Source organism: Emys orbicularis, chromosome 3, assembly GCF_028017835.1.
Source record: "Emys orbicularis isolate rEmyOrb1 chromosome 3, rEmyOrb1.hap1, whole genome shotgun sequence".
NCBI classification, from domain to species: domain Eukaryota; kingdom Metazoa; phylum Chordata; order Testudines; family Emydidae; genus Emys; species Emys orbicularis.
This window is the reverse complement of record NC_088685.1, coordinates 191,293,278-191,310,298: the sequence shown is the minus strand read 5'-3', so window position 1 is coordinate 191,310,298 and position 17,021 is coordinate 191,293,278. Positions and strand designations below refer to the sequence as shown.

General features: G+C 49.7%; 1 protein-coding gene across 2 annotated transcripts in view; it reads left to right on the top strand.

The window, feature by feature from the left end:
* The first annotated feature begins 9,430 nt into the window (after positions 1-9,430).
* Positions 9,431-17,021, top strand: part of PPP4R3B (protein phosphatase 4 regulatory subunit 3B) — a 90,268-nt gene continuing 82,677 nt past the window's right edge. For both annotated transcript variants that reach the window (XM_065402235.1, XM_065402234.1), the window contains exons 1-2: positions 9,431-9,572; positions 10,889-10,944. In XM_065402235.1, the coding sequence (XP_065258307.1) occupies positions 9,431-9,572; positions 10,889-10,944 (198 nt within the window). The remainder of the gene's footprint in view (positions 9,573-10,888; positions 10,945-17,021) is intronic.

The following is a 17,021-nucleotide window of genomic DNA, read 5'->3' as shown; positions in this document are numbered from 1 at the left end:
ATGAGATGGTCGAGTTCAGGATCCTGACACAAGGAAGAAAGGAGAGCAGCAGAATACAGACCCTGGACTTCAGAAAAGCAGACTTTGACTCCCGCAGGGAACCGATGGGCAGGATCCCCTGGGAGAATAAGATGAGGGGAAACGAGTCCAGGAGAGCTGGCTGTATTTTAAAGAATCCTTATTGAGGTTGCAGGAAAAAAACATCCTGATGTGTAGAAAGAATAGTAAATATGGCAGGCGACCAGCTTGGCTTAACGGTGAAATCCTTGCTGACCTTAAATGCAAAAAAGAAGCTTACAAGAAGTGGAAGATCGGACAAATGACCAGGGAGGAGTATAAAAATATTGCTCAGGCATGCAGGAGTGAAATCAGGAAGGCCAAATCACACTTGGAGTTGCAGCTAGCAAGAGATGTTAAGAGTAACAAGAAGGGTTTCTTCAGGTATGTTAGCAACAAGAAGAAAGTCAAGGAAAGTGTGGGCCCCTTACTGAATAAGGGAGGCAACCTAGTAACAGAGGATGTGGAAAAAGCTAATGTACTCAATGATTTTTTTGCTTCTGTCTTCACGAACAAGGTCAGCTCCCAGACTGCTGCACTGGGCAGCACAGTATGGGGAGAAGGTGACCAGCCCTCTGTGGAGAAAGAAGAGGTTTGGGACTATTTAGAAAAACTGGACGAGCACAAGTCCATGGGGCCGGATGCGCTGCATCCGAGGGTGCTAAAGGAGTTGGCGGATGTGATTGCAGAGCCATTGGCCATTATCTTTGAAAACTCATGGCGATCGGGGTGGTCCCGGATGACTGGAAAAAGGCTAATGTAGTGCCCATCTTTAAAATAGGGAAGAAGGAGGATCCGGGGAACTACAGGCCAGTCAGCCTCACCTCAGTCCCTGCAAAAATCATGGAGCAGGTCCTCAAGGAATCAATTCTGAAGCACTTAGAGGAGAGGAAAGTGATCAGGAACAGTCAGCATGGATTCACCAAGGGCAAGTCATGCCTGACTAACCTAATTGCCTTCTATGAGGAGATAACTGACTCTGTGGATGAGGGAAAAGCAGTGGATGTGTTATTCCTTGACTTTAGCAAAGCTTTTGATACGGTCTCCCACAGTATTCTTGCCACCAAGTTAAAGAAGTATGGGCTGGATGAATGGACTATAAGGTGGATAGAAAGCTGGCTAGATCGTCAGGCTCAACGGGTAGCGATCAACAGTTCCATGTCTAGTTGGCAGCCGGTTTCAAGTGGAGTGCTCCAGGGGTTGTTCCTGGGGCCGGTTTTGTTCAATATCTTCATTAATGATCTGGAGGATGGCGTGGACTGCACTCTCAGCAAGTTTGCAGATGACACTAAACTGGGAGGAGTGGTAGATACGCTGGAGGGTAGGGATAGGATACAGAGGGACCTAGACAAATTAGAGGATTGGGCCAAAAGAAACCTGATGAGGTTCAACAAGGACAAGTGCAGAGTCCTGTACTTAGGATGGAAGAATCCCATGCACTGTTACAGACTAGGGACCGAATGGCTAGGAAGCAGTTCTGCAGAAAAGGACCTAGGGGTTACAGTGGACGAGAAGCTGGATATGAGTCCACAGTGTGCCCTTGTTGCCAAGAAGGCTAACGGCATTTTGGGCTGTACATTGCCAGCAGATGGAGGGACGTGTTCATTCCCCTCTATTCGACATTAGTGAGGCCTCATCTGGAGTACTGTGTCTAGTTTTGGGCCCCACACTACAAGAAGGATGTGGAAAAATTGGAAAGAGTCCAGCGGAGGGCAACAAAAATGATTAGGGGTCTGGAGCACATGACTTATGAGGAGAGGCTGAGGGAACTGGGATTGTTTAATCTGCAGAAGAGAAGAATGAGGGGGGATTTGATAGCTGCTTTCAACTATCTGAAAGGGGGTTCCAAAGAGGATGGATCTAGACTGCTCTCAGTGGTACCTGATGACAGAACAAGGAGTAATGGTCTCAACTTGCAGTTGGAGAGGTTTAGGTTGGATATTAGGAAAAACTATTTCACTAGGAGGGTGTTGAAGCACTGGAATGGGTTACCTAGGGAGGTGGTGGAATCTCCTTCCTTTAGAGGTTTTTAAGGTCAGGCTTGACAGAGCCCTGGCTGGGATGATTTAGTTGGGAATTGGTCCTGCTTTGAGCAGGGGGTTGGACTAGATGACCTCCTGAGGTCCCTTCCAACCCTGATATTCTATGATTCTATGTCCCTGCCCGTCCCAAGCTCGCAACCGGGTACAGGCCCCAGGTCTCGAGGCAAGCCTCCTTTGGGTGCCCACCAGACCTCTCCGGCCAGCCACAGTTCCCGCTCTGAAGATCGTTCCCTGCACCGCTCGGCGCGCAGTCGCCGCTCTTCGGGCAGCTCCCGGCCACCCTCGACACCGGCCAGACCGTCCGAGCTGCCGTCGGGACGGGAGTCGCGGGGACCCTTCACGCCACCTGTCAGCGAGTGTAGGCACCGGGAACGCTCACCTGCGAGGCGTGGGTACCGGAGCCGCTCTCGATGGGACAGACGTCGTCGTTCCCATTCCAGGTCCCGCTCGACTAGACGTCCCGCCAGAGGCTCCCCCCGGGGCACCTCGGCGTCAGGGCGCCGGGCTTTGCGTCACTGTCACAGGTACCGAAGCAGTTCATCGTGTGGATACCAGTCCTCGACGTCGAGGTCCAGGTCCCGAGGGAGATGACGTCACAGGCATCATTCCTACCGCTCCCGGGGTACCGAGCGTTCTTCGGCGACCTCGGCCTTGGCATCCGTCCTCGGCCCGCGCTGTTCCGCCGGGACACATACTGCCTTCGGGCACTCAGCCGGGCCAATGGCAGGGGGCCCCGTGGCAAGGACAGTGGTGCCAGTGGGCACCCAGACGTGGGCCCGTTCGGTCACCGGAGCGTCCCAGGCGCCATCGGTGTCATCCGTCCGCCCACGGGACAAGTCGTCGGGTCACAAGTCGGCGGACCCACGCCCGGACTCTGATCTGGGGCTCGACGCCCCGGCAGCAACCGAGGCACCCAGTTCCGTGCGGGCCCTCTCCCTGGCACCAGACGACACCATAGCGGCGCCTCCGCAATCGGTCCCGCAGGAGGACTTCAGGGCACACCAAGACCTGCTAAAGCGGGTGGCATCCAACCTCCAGCTGCAGGCCGAGGAGATGGAGGGTCCATCTGACTCCCTCTTCAATGTCCTGTCTCCCTTGGCACCGGGCTGCGTGGCCCTGCCTCTGCACCAGGGTATTGCCAACATCTCAAACTCTCTGTGGCAAACTCCCGCCTCCTTGGCCCCAATCTCCAAGAAGGCTGAGAGGAAGTACTTTGTGCCGGTGAAGGACCACGAATACCTTTATTCCCACCTGGCACCCAACTCGCTTGTGGTGGAATCGGTAAACCACAGGGAGCGTCAGGGCCAGCCCGCGCCCACCCCCAAAAACAAAGACGCCAGGAGACTGGACTCCTTTGGCAGAAAATGTTATTCATCGGCTTGTTTCCAGCTTCGGGTAGCCAACCACCAGGCCTTACTGAGCAGGTACGACTTTAACCTGTGGGAGTCTCTGCCTAAGTTTGAGCCCCTCCTCCCGGACCGGGACAGGAAGGACTTCAAGGCTCTGGTGGAAGAGGGGGCGGCTGCGGCTAAAGCAGCCCTTCAAGCGGCGTCGGATGCTGCTGACACGGTGGCCCGCTCGATGGCTTTCGCGATCGCCATTCACAGGGTGTCACGGCTCCTGTTGTTGGGACTGTCGACGGAGGACCAATCCTTGATGCAGGACCTCCCGTTCGATGGCAAGCCGCTCTTTGCAGACCAAACGGACGTCAGGCTGCATGGGATGAAAGATTCCCGCACCACCTTGCAGACCCAGAAACCAGAAGCGTCGGTCTCAGCGGCAGTCCCGCTCTGCCCCTCAGCCTGGACCCTCTAAGGGCAAGAGGCAGGGAAAGAGGCGGTTTTGACTATTTGCAGGGGGGCACCAGGCCTGTTGCCAGGGAGACCCCCCGATTAATAAAGTTTGTGTTCTGCAACCTATTGTCTGCCTTTCTCAGGGCGTGGTCCCGCATAACTTCGGACCAGTGGGTCCTCAGTACCATTTCCAAGGGCTACGTGTTGCAGTTCACCTCACCCCCGCCAAATCACCCCCCCTCCATGATAGCCCCGGATGGTCCGTCTGCTTCACCTGGGGGCGGTGGAAAGGGTACCGGTAGAGTTCCAGGGCAAAGGGTTCTACTCCCGATACTTCCTGATTCCGAAGGCGAAAGGAGGTCTCAGGCCCATTCTGGACCTGTGCGACCTGAACAGGTTCCTAACCCGTTCCAAGTTCCGCATGGTGTCCCTGGCTTCTATTATCCCCTCCCTGGACCCGGGGGACTGGTACGTGGCCCTGGACCTTCAGGACACGTATTTTCACATCCATATCTTCAAGGGGCACAGGCGCTTCCTCCGATTCATGGTTGGGATGGACCACTACCAGTTTGCAGTCCTCCCCTTTGGCCTATCCACGGCTCCCAGAGTTTTCACGAAATGTATGTCCGTGGTGGCGGCCTACCTCAGGTGGGAGGGGTACAAATCTTCCCTTACCTGGACGATTGGCTCCTCAAGGGAGAGTCTTGTTTCGAAGTGGAATCCCACGTGGAGCTGCTCCTGTCAATATGCGCCGATCTAGGCCTTGTCGTGAATGAGACCAAATCAACATTTGTGCCTGTTCAGCGCATAGAGTTCATTGGGGCCCTGCTGGACTCCTCGAGGGCCACAGCCTCTCTCCCCTGGACAGGTTCGAGACCCTAAGGGATCTCATCGCCTTGGTCATGGCCTTCCTGGTGACCACGGCAAGGGCGTGTCTTCGGATTCTGGGACACATGGCGGCGTGCACTTGTGGTCTGCCATGCCAGACTCCGTATGAGGCCCCTCCAGATACGGCTGGCCTCCCAATTCTCCCAAGCTCGGGATGGTGTGGACAAAGTGCTCACGGTTCCGTCCCTGGTACTGGGTTCCCTTCTATGGTGCCCGAGCAATATGCTGCAAGGGGTTCCCCTCAGGGAGGCCAACCCGTCCATAGACCTGATGTCCGATGCTTCGGACTTCAGCTGGGGAGCCCACATGGGAAACGTGCAAACCCAGGGAACGTGGTCGACCCCGGACTTGCCCCTGCACATAAATGTCAAGGAACTCAGGGCGATACAATTGGCGTGTGTGGCTTTCCTCGTGCACCTCCGTGGCAGGGTGGTCAGGGTCCTCACGGACAACACCGCTGCCATGTACTATATCAACAGGCAAGGCGGGACCCGCTCCCTAGCCCAAGCCCTGACCCTATGGGAGTTCTGTATAGCCCATGATATCTCCCTGAGGGCGGCTCACCTCCCGCGAGTCCGCAATACGCAGGCGGACCGCCTCAGTAGGGTCTTCTCCCCCCAGTATGAGTGGTCACACCACTTGGAGGTCGCTCACCGGCTCTTCCAAGAGTGGGGAGCTCCCCAGATCGACCTGTTTGCAACCCGCCAGAACCGGCATTGCCCCCGGTTCTGCTCCAGGGGAGGGGTGGGGGAAGGTGTGATCTCCGACGCGTTCCTCCTGAGCTGGTCGGGCCAGCTCCTCTACCCCTTTCCCCCATTCCCCCTCATCGCCAAGGTCCTTCAGAAGGTGAAAGCAGACAAGGCGAGACTCATTCTCATAGCCCCGGCGTGGGCCTGCCAGCACTGGTACGGGCCCCTCCTATGCCTTTTGGCGGCCCCCCCGAGGGCGCTGCCGCTCCGCCCGGACCTCCTCTCCCAGGACGGGGGCGCTTCCTCCATCCCAATCTGGCCGCGCTCCACCTGACTGTGGCTGAATGAGGAGGAGAACAGGTGTTCGGAGCAGGTAAGGCAAGTCCTCCTGGAAAGCAGGAAGCTGTCCACGCGTCGGATGTACATGGCGAAGTGGTCCAGATTCTCCAGGTGAGCAAGTGAGCGGGGAGTCTCCCCCTCTGCCGCACCTCTCCAGTTTGTCCTGGACTACCTTTTTTCCCTTAGGGCCCAGGGTCTGGCACCTGCCTCAGTTAGGGTGCACCTCGCGGCCATATCGGCCTTTCACCCGCCGGTGCAGGGGCACTCGGTCTTCTCCCACTTGATGACCTTCCGTTTCCTGAAGGGCCTTGACCTTCCCATACGCTAGGCCCCCCATGCTGCAATGGGACCTCAACCTGGTCTTGTCCCGTCTCAAGGGGCCCCCCTTCGAACCCCTGGCCACGTATTCCTGGTCGCACCTCTCGTGGAAGGTGGCCTTCCTCGTGGCGATCACATCAGCCTGACATGTCTCGGAACTCAGGGCCTTAACCTCAGAACCCCCCTATACGGTTTTCCATAGGGATAAAGTCCAGCTCCACCCACACTTGGCGTTCCTCCCGAAGGTGGTCTCCGCCTTCCATATGGAGCAGAACATCTTTCTCCCCATGCTCTGTCCTAAGCCCCACTCCTCTAACGAGAAACGCCGCCTCCACATGCTCGATGTGCGTAGGGCGTTGGCTTTTTATCTGAATAAGCCGTTCCGGAAATCCTCTCAACTCTTTATTGCCTCGGCCGGGCGGGCAAAGGGGCAGCCTTTCTCCACCCAGCGGCTTTCCCGCTGGATCACCTTGTGCATACACACGTGCTATGATCTGGCAGGGATTCCTCCGCCACCGATCATCAGGGCACACTCCACGAGGGCTCAGGCCTCATCAGCTGTCTACGTCGCCCATGTCCCCATACAGGACATTTGTAGGGCAGCCACATGGGCCTCAGTTCACACATTTACTTCGCATTACGCGATCGTCTCCCAGTCTAGGGATGACGCCAGGTTCGGCAGGGCGGTACTTCGTCCCAAACCATCGTGAACTCCTACCCACCTCCAACAGATATTGCTTGGAATCACCTACTGTGGAATACACAGGAGCAATCACTCGAAGAAGAAAGGACAGTTACCTGTTCCATAACTGGCATTCTTCGTGATGTGTTGCTCCTGTCTATTCCACACCCTGCCCTCCTTCCCCTCTGTCGGAGTTGTCTGGCAAGAAGGAATCGAGGGTGGGGGAAGCCCGTGGCTCCCCTTATAGCGCGATATACAAGCGCCACTCTAGGGGTCACTGCGGTGCTCCCCCAGTACGGGTACTGCTAAGGGAAAAACTTCCGGCACCAGTGCACGTGGTGAGCACTCACACCTACTGTGGAATAGACGGGAGCAACACATCTCGAAGAACGCCAGTTACGGAACAGGTAACTGTCCTATCTTACTAATCGCGGACATCGGCATAATCTCAAGCTCTGACTATAACATAGTCAAGGAGGTGCCAGTGTTTGGACCGAGGATGTTTCCAGGTGGTCTTAAATTTGTTACTCTGCCTAAAGATGGTATTTGTGATGAGCTCCATACACTTTCTGAGCAGGAGAATACCATTGGGGTTTACATTTCTCACCCCTTCTTTGCCTATTGTGCCATTCCAGAGTTGGGAGTCCTGTCTGATTCTGGCATTCAGGATGAGTTTGTCTGCCTTAGGTGTGGTGGTATGGACTGCATCAAAGGCACTATAAAATTGTTTCTTGTTGTTTTCCTCATCAAGTGTTGGGGCGTATACACTGATGACTGTGGCTTATTGGTTGTTGCTGAGCTTGAGCCGAACAGTCATGAGACACTCGCTGATCCCCCTGGAAGCTCCAAAAGCTCACTGGCTATATTATTTTTGATGGCAAAGCCAATCCCATGAATGGGTCTCTCTTCAGGTGATTCTCCTTTCCAAAAGATGGTTTAGCCACCTCTGTCCTCTTTTAATTGGCGCTCATCAGCCCTGTGGGTCTCACTAAGAGCTGCACTGTCAAGTTTGAGTCTTGCCAGTTCTCTGGCAATTATGGCAGTTCTTTCTGGGCATTCACTGTGCTGAGAGTCCATAAGGGTGTGGACATTCCAGGTGGTGAAATTCATTGTCTTATATCTCTTGTTTTGGCTGTGGAGTTGAGTAAGCCCACTGGATGCGTCCATCCAGTCGGAAGAGTATGAGACAGCCTATGTTTGGGCGTGCAGAGGGGATCCTAAAAAGGCCTGCTCAGTCTCAGTCTCTGCTGCCAAAATGCACTTCTGTCTCTTCCAAGCACAAAACGACCGTCACATGGCTGCCACCTATGTGCAGATTTATGATTAAAGACTCTCAGAGATCACGGCTCTTGTCTTCACTGCCACTTGTCCGTCACCGCAGAGATTATGTGGGTATGAACCCTTTAGCAGAGGCCTGTGTGTGAAATCTTTTAATGTGGGGAAACCGGGGTGCAGGTGGTGACCACATGAGACTTGGCAGGAGGAAAACCCTGACCCAGTGGCAAGGAGATCCAAGACAACCAGGGACCTCCCTCTTGCTGCAGCCCTCATTCACCTTCACAGACGCAGAGTACTAAAAGGTCCTCTATATGCATCTGATCCAAGTTTGGGGTCTTAAGTTTGGACCGGGGTTAGTCAGGAGCCTCGCCTCAGACCTGCTCGCCAAAGGGGACCCTACCAGGAGTGTGAAAGCTCCAGTCAATGTAGCTCTGAGGGTCTTTAGCTCACGCACCCCTTTCTACCATGACAAGGTTATAGTCCATCAGAGAGGTTTGGGTCTTACGAATAAACCACCGAATCCTCCAGCCCCCTTCGATAAGCCCCTAGAGTTACTGATCTCTTTCCCCTGCCTCCGCACCAATAAAGTGGAGAGAAGCAGGTCAGCAAGTATTGGGGTGTCTCAGGGGCTGGTGTAAGATTCTGTTGGGGTCCATGCGGGTGGGGGTTCTTGGGGGACTTAGTTCATGGGGACAGTGGGCTTGGGGCCCTACAGTGGATAGTGGTGGCTGTTGGGGGCAGCAGGATTGTGATTGTCAGGGTCAGTGGTTGCACTGTGTCCATGGATGCTGGAACAATTTGTATGGGGGGTGTGTATGTGTGCTGAGAGCCATTGAACCAAATTGTGAACCCTATGTGATGGAAAGTACTCCAAGACAGGGGTGCTACTGCATGCCTAGTTCTAGCACCTCTGAAAGGGGGGTGGATTCTGTCCCTGGACTCTGAAAGGGGGGGAGGGGCTGAGGTCAGTGGTGGGAGGGTGTTATAGTGTGTGGGAGAGGGGGAGGCGGACTCAGGGCGGGTATTTATAGCCCGCCCCTCCGTCCTTTCAGCACCAGCGCGTGGGCTCTCGGCCACCGTAGCCCCTGCGAGTGGAGCCCGTGGCACGCGCTGCTGAAAGGAAGAGAAAGGCAAGAGAGTCGGGTTACAAGATGGCGGCCGCGCTGTAGTAGTTGCTGAGGCGGCGGCGCGGAGTGAGGGGGCCGGGCTGGGGGCTCAACTTTCCCCTCTCGCCTTCAGGGAGCCATGAAAAGCGGCATGTTAAAGACCCCGCGCTGCCCGTGAGCGACTTCCCGACCCCGCGGAGGCGGCGAACCGGCGCGGAGGCCCTGGTCGGGCTGCACCATGTCGGACACCCGGCGGCGGGTGAAGGTCTATACCCTCAATGAGGACCGGCAATGGGACGACAGGGGCACCGGGCACGTTTCCTCCACCTACGTGGAGCGGCTCAAGGGGATGTCGCTGCTGGTGCGGGCCGAGTCGGACGGTGAGAGCGGAGCCAGGAGCTGCGGGCAGGCCTAGGCCCTGCCTGCCGGGAAGGTGGCCTGCGGCTTGGCCCCCATGGTGCCCTTCCTACCCCGGCCGGTTGCTACCCGGCTCACACGTTCACAGGGTTGGGCCTGGCTGCTGGGACAACGGGACTGGGGAAGGGGAGAAAATGTGACAACACCCCCCGCCCAGCGACCCGCAAACACTGACCCCACCACAGCCTCCTAGTCTGGCCTTGTTTTGCCCCAGCAAAGCCCCAGGCACTGACACTCCATTCCTCCGTGGGTCGGGCTTATGAGAGGGAGTCTCCCCCGTTCCCTGAGAGGCAGCGTCTCTAGGGGGGCTTCTTCCTCCAAACTTTCCTTCTCCACCCAGTGAGGCCGAGTGTGGTCTGCACTGAAGTGACTCCAAACGCTTCCTTAACGTTACCGCCAGTGACTGTCTGCCAGCCCTTACCTAGCAGTGAGTGACGATGAAGTCTATTTAAGCGACACCCCTTGTTCAAAATTTCTTTTATAAGCATTCCCAGATTAATCAATATTATTTTTTTTCTTTTCTTTTTTTTTCTGAATGTGGTTTTCCTTTTTCTTGTATGTGCAGGGAATTTCTTTTTGTAAATTCTCTGTTTTGGAAAGGTGAAACTGTCGCTGGTGTGTGGTTTTTTGTTTGTTTGTTTTTTTTTAATTGTGTGTTTAAGATCACCTAGAAAAACATTTTTTTTTTTTTTAAGAAGAAAAAAATCATCGTGACAACTTTGTCAGCTGACAGGTGCTAATGTGCTAAATAAACCTTCTGAGGTCTGGTATAGATTACTCCAGACTTGTTGCCAGGATACATATGTTACTTACACAAAATAAAGTCTTTGGGTTTATAGTCTAGATTTTTCATTTCTGAAGGGCACCTCAAGGAGATGAGAGCAAAAAATGCACATTCTTGTGTGGGCAAGTCAATTTTTATCATAAACTGTTTTGTTATAATTTAGTACTAGTTAGCATTGATTTATAAAATGTTCTCCGCAATTGTCAGATTACTGCACAGGACAGCAGAAAAATAGCAATATACAGAACATTGACTCTAAAGTAAATTAAATTGTGTTTTAAATGTAAATAATATTTTATTTTGGCTTTGTCTGTTACCTGGCTTATTCAGAAGGTGTAGGGATTTCCATTAAAATGCAAAATATTCTCTTGGACTGGCTAGAAGATTTGGATTCATTAAATATAATATATTTATTGGCACATGGCAAGTCGTAAGAGCCATGGAGATTTTTGTTTTATTAAACTTCCTAAATATAACTCCTTATCACCTTTTCAGGTTCTCTATTGTTGGAATCAAAGATAAATCCAAACACTGCATATCAAAAACAGCAGGCAAGTATCCGCTTTTTTTGTCCTTATCATTTCGCACTGAATTTGGCACAAAAATTAATGCTGATTTACAGAAAAGGGCAAAAGGTTTACTGTACAGATTTGCTGCTGATGTTTGTTTTCTGTGCAGGTTGAAAAATTGTTTGCAAACTTTGAAAAATTGTACTTCTATTAGTACTATAATTTAAGGTGTTCGGTGAAAAGGGCTGTTGATTGTTAGGCATTTTGGGGAATATCTTGAACTCACGAAAGGAAGAATACTTCAATTACATGTATACTCCATATTTATTCCTTTTTATTTCTGCTATTAACCCATTAACATACTGGTTATTTCTTTAGTTCTTTCTCTGAAAATGATATCAAGGAATTCGCCTGTACAATGTGGCTCTTATTATTATTGTTCAGGCGCACCTGGTAGCCTAACCTAACTAAGCTGACTAGCCAGGGTTAAATACACTTGCACACAACCATCTTTTGAGGGCATGCTTTCTGTAAATCAAAAGAATAAAACAGTTTAGCACTGTATTTAACATATTGTCGACCTTCTAGTCATCCATTTTAAAAAAGTCATGTATTATGTTTCTCTTGCTTTGTTTTTCTATAACAGATAGGAAAAGACAATGTTGTCTTTTCTTTTTCCATTCATCCCCTTTTTCTCGTATCCATTACCATAGTTTCTGAGCACTTCCCGCCAGTAAAAAACAGTAATACTTTTCCACCCTTGCCACGAAGCGGCAAGTTGAGGTTTTGTAATTAATAAAAAAATATGAGACTATGGGGTACTGTTGCAAGAGAACTTTAGTAAACAGGTTTGCATTTAGTTCTGAATGCAGCAAGATTATTGATCAACATTATTTGATCTGGCAATGAGGTCCATAGTCTTGGCGCCAGTTCCCGTGAAGGTTCTTCATCTCCCATCTTCACAAGTTTCTATCTACTGGATGGTGGTTTAATTGCTTCAGTAGAGTATAGCTGTCGTGGGGAGGTCATGATTGCAGGGGAGAGGGATGGTTTCTAAGATAGTTGAGTCCATTTTTGTGCTGCGTTTTGAAAATCAAGGTAGCTTTGGATTGGACTCTGTGTTCAATAGAGTTAGTGCACAGAGAATTAATACTGAATGCAATATATCGAATGCAGATTGTGTTGCTGAACAGGTGTTGGTTTGTTCTGAATTCTCTCTTTAAGATTTCATATTGCTGCCTATCATTCTAGCGTCTGAGAACCTTCCATATAAAATCAATAGGACTTCAGGTGGCAGGGGTCAGGCTTGGGCAAGTCTACACACCAGCTGACTTTGGGGCCCCAACCCACAGTTTGAGAACTGCTGGAATATACTGATGCACAATTGTTTGCTTTTTGTACAGTAAAAATATTTGCAAACTCTTAATCTGTTAAATACACAAATAAAATATTTAACCTTTTGCCTCTCTTCTAAGGGTATGTATGTACTGCAAATTAAGGTATAATTGTAGCACAGGTAGGCATACCTATGCTAGCTTGGGTAACAATAGTAGTGAATGTGTGGCAGCATGGGCTTCAGTGTGGCTAGCCACTCCAGCACAAGCCTGATATGGACCCTGAGTATGTACTCAAGTTGCAACCCCATGCCAGGGTCCATGTCTTCATTGCAATTATTACCTGAACTAGCTAGGTTAAATTTAGCAGTGATATCCCTACCCACACTATAGTTACACCTGCATTTGTGGTGTGGATGTACCTAAGTTTGTATTGACACACATGCTGCAGAAAAAATTATCTTCAAATTACAGTAAGCAAAAAAACATTGTAGACTTGAGTTGAAAAGGTGCAATACTAGTTTTGCTGAAAATAACACATGTAAACATGATTTTAAAATAAAATTTAAACGCTTCCAGGTAAAATTTTAGAGGAATTATTGCATTTAATATATTTAAGGATATTTTCTCTTTACAAAAAATAATTTATATCATGTGAAAAGTGCAGCTTGACAACAGAATCTGAAACAGCATAGGCATCAGCAATGTAGAGTTCTCTACACTGCTGCAGGAGCGTGTTTAAGCATGATTTGGGGTATGTCGTCCATATAGAGTTAAATTGAGTAAACTGCACTCAAGTTACTCCTCTCAAGTTAGCCCTAGTGAGAGTGATCACATTGTGAAATAACACTTGAGTTGTTGTGTTTGTACTGGTACAGTATTCGTGTGTGGCACTTAGGCTTCTGGGGGCACATCCTATGGTTCTTAGTGCTGCAGTATGCTGAGTCACTCTATAAATTCTTTTTCAGTGTATTGTAGGAGAACTTGTCTGTTATTTCTGGGCATATGGCGGAAGTCTGGCAACACTAAGGGCTGGTCTACACGGGGGGGGTGTGTGGAATCGATCTAAGATACGTCGACTTCAGCTACGCTATTCTCATAGCTGAAGTTGCGTATCTTAGATCGATTTACCTCTCGTACTCAGGCACGGGATCGACGGCTGCGGCTCCCCCGTCGACTCTGCTTCCGCCTCTCGCTCTGGTGGAGTTCCGGAGTCAACGGGAGCGCGTCTGGGGATCGATTTATTGCGTCTAGATGAGACGCGATAAATCGATCCCGATAGATCGATTACTATCCGACGGGTAGTGAAGACATACCCTAAATTAAAATTGGTTTATGCCAGAGGTTGGGCATGGGACTCTCATTTTCGAAGGAGGCTGATGTAGGGTATGAGATGCAGTGGTGGGCATTTTTGTACTGACTTGTTCCCATGAGAAAGCAGCAGTGTGTTTTTTGTTTTTTTTCCCCCTAAGAAGAGCACACAGGCTGCATACGGAGATGGAGGGGAGATAGCTGAGGGATTGTGGAAAGTATTGGAAGACTAGCTGCATTTGAGTGGCGCTAGCCTGTATCCACACTTCAAAGTAGTCATGTTAGCAACTGACAATTTGTGTTCATTTGGGTTTTAACCTATACTCCCTGTTGTACCCGCCAACTCAAGTTAATGGCAGCACTATACTTGAGTGAAGGATTTTTGGTGTGTGGATCGGGGTCAAATTAGGGGCAACACTCAAGCTTCAGGAGGAATTAAGTTTGCATTGAAGGCAAGCCCTCTCTTAAGATGAGAAAGTAATTAAGTTTCTGTGCCTCTTCAGTCTTTGGCAACTATGCTATGGCCTTAATTAAAAGTTAGGTTGACATAGCTGGCTCTCGGGGTGAGAAAAATTCACACCTTTGAAAGCCATAGCTAGCCAACCTAATCTCTGATATAGACGCAGCTAGGAAGAATTCTTCTGTGAACCTAGTGACTGCCTCTTAGGGAGGTGGATTACATACAGCAACAGAAAAAAAAATCTACATAGCAGCAGTACCATAGCTATGCCACTGTAGCACTCACTGTGTAGACATGGCCTAAGAATGGTAGTTGTGTGCTCTCTTTATTTTATGAGGAATCTGTCTGTCAGGGACTAAATAGGTGGCCTTCAACATAATGAACACCTGTTAAATGGTGATGGGCTTGATCATTTTTCTATTCTTCTATGCACAGAGGAAAGCTAGATCAGGTGCTTCTGAGATAAGAAGGCAGGGAGGAGCTGTGCTAGCTCTATGGCATTCTTTCCCTTTCTCCTTTTCATTCCCATGGAAGACTCTCCAGAGATGCACTGGGTATGTCAAAACTAGGCAGCCCTTTGCCGCCCCCCCCCCCTTTTTTTTTTAACCATGAGTTAATTGCTAAATCATTTGTCCTGGGAGTTTACAAAATTCAGGCTACAAGTGATCCGTAGGATGAAGAAAAACACTTAGAGCCTCCGTCAGATGTGTGTGGGGTGTTCACACTAGCCTTTAGAAATGTGTGAAGTACCTAAAGTTAACTGGCAATGTCTATCTTGTCTACACAATAAAATTATACTGGTATAAGCTAAGGAAAGGTGTAAATTTAAACTGAGGGTATGTCTACACTGGCAAGTTTCTGCACCACAAGTTATACCACTTTTATTAAAACGCTGGAACTAAACCGCTGTCCATGCTGTGCTCCTTGAGATGCTGGAGCATATGCACTGCTGTCTTTGCCGATTGTGGTAGCTATCCCACTGTGCAACTGGCCGCAGGGTGCTTTGGGAAGGGTTTGCAATACCTCATGGGGCAGGCACAGTGTCACATGATGCAGGTTTCCCAATCCCATTGTTCCATGGGCATCCTACTACATTGCCAGCTGCTTTTCAACTGAAGTGTGGGAGGGGGAAGAGTGTGTGTATGAACTGGGGGGACAGTGTGTTTTGGGGGACAGAGAGTCAGCATGCTGTCTTGTAAGTTCAGACAGCGGCAGGAAGCAACCAGTCCTGAGGCATGGGAGGGTTACCTACACATGCCTCTTGTGTTCAACAGCAGGAGCATTCCACATTAATGGTTTGCTTTGCGTCCCGGAGCAGATCGGCACAGGACACAAGGGCTGTCAGAAACAGTGCTTTGAAAGGGGAGGGGCGCATGTCTCCAGGGCAGCGGACTTTAAAACAATGAGCAGAGCAGTCACTTGAGGCATTATGGGACAGCTCAGGAGGCCAGTTACAGTGCAGAAAGCAGTCAAGTGTCTACATTGGCAGTAGTGCGCTGGAGCCTCTGCGCAAATAGCTTTACAACTCTCATTGAGGTGTGTTTTTTTGCAGTGCTGCAGCTGAGGATTTTCTTCACACAAAGTGGCTTGGCAGTGTGTACACTTCTTCAGTTTGAGTGCAAAAAGCTGCTTTACTGCGCAGAAACTTGCCAGTGTAGATAAGCCCTTATATAATTATACTAGTATAACTCCATGTGTGGACTCTCTGGAGCAAAAGCGGCTTTTTGGGTTTAGCTAATGTCACTTTGGAAAAATAACAGGAGTACTTGTGGCACCTTAGAGACTAACAAATTTATTAGAGCATAAGCTTTCGTGGGCTACAACCCAGAAAGCTTATGCTCTAATAAATTTGTTAGTCTCTAAGGTGCCACAAGTACTCCTGTTATTTTTGCGGATACAGACTAACACGGCTGCTACTCTGAAACCTGTCACTTTGGAAGTGGCTTAAACCAAACGGAAAAAGCTTTCAGAATAAGTGTGTCCATGCAGTGAGTTATACCATTATAACTATACTGGTTTAACTATTGGTTTGAATTATACCAGTTTAACTGGTAAACTTTCCCCAAAAGAGAAGCCCTAATTCAAGGCAATAAAGTCTAGTGATGTCAAATACACTGTAGGCAAACGTCTACTTTAGCCCTGTGAGAATAGTGTACCGATGATGACCCACTCAGCAGTGTCTTGTGGTGATGGCTCCACTTTATACTGGAACACCTCACAAATAGGGTTTTGGAAAGTGCTTGATGACCAGAGGAGGGGGAGCTGCCATGGCTTCACGGGGATCCGTGCTGCCATGGGATGGAGGCCAGGTCTGGTCTGGTCTAAGAGTTGTGGCTGGTACTCTGTCTCTCCTGGGACATCTATTTGTGGGCCAAACAATCAACCTGTTTTACTGAGAGACACACCATGTTGGCTTGCCCCAAGTAATTACAAGGGAGAAATGCTATAAGATACCTCAACTTCCTAGTATGGATTTTCCCCATGTTGAGTTTTGGTCACTATTAATTCAGAGATGAGACTTTATATGGTATTACCAACCTCTTGATCTAGTCAGTTCCCTAAATTTTAGTATGTAGTTACACTGCAAAATTACTTAATTTCTTTGCATAAGTTTCTCTGTTTGCCTACCATTAGAAGGCCTGTTTCTTTTTCCTGGTCTTCAAAGTTGCAATTTCTTAATATATATCTCCACATCATTAAATTATTTATTATCACCACAGCGCACGCCCCCCACCCCCCAGCAAAACTAGGAATTGCCTCCTTATAAAGTAGCTAGCATTTTTGTAAATGGATGTCAGTGGAGTTGAGCTTGATCCCAGCTAGGGCTGGATGTGGCCCTCTTCAAAATTTTGTCGTCTTCATAACAAGAAACCTTTGCAAGGATTATTTTTCCTTGAATCTGTCCAGTAAATTCAAAGGATCCCTCTGCTCCTTGGAGTTCACTGTTTGCTAACACCAGTGGCAAGGATGAGTAATTATGATGGAAAAAAATCAAGTGGTACTCTTTGAAGCTT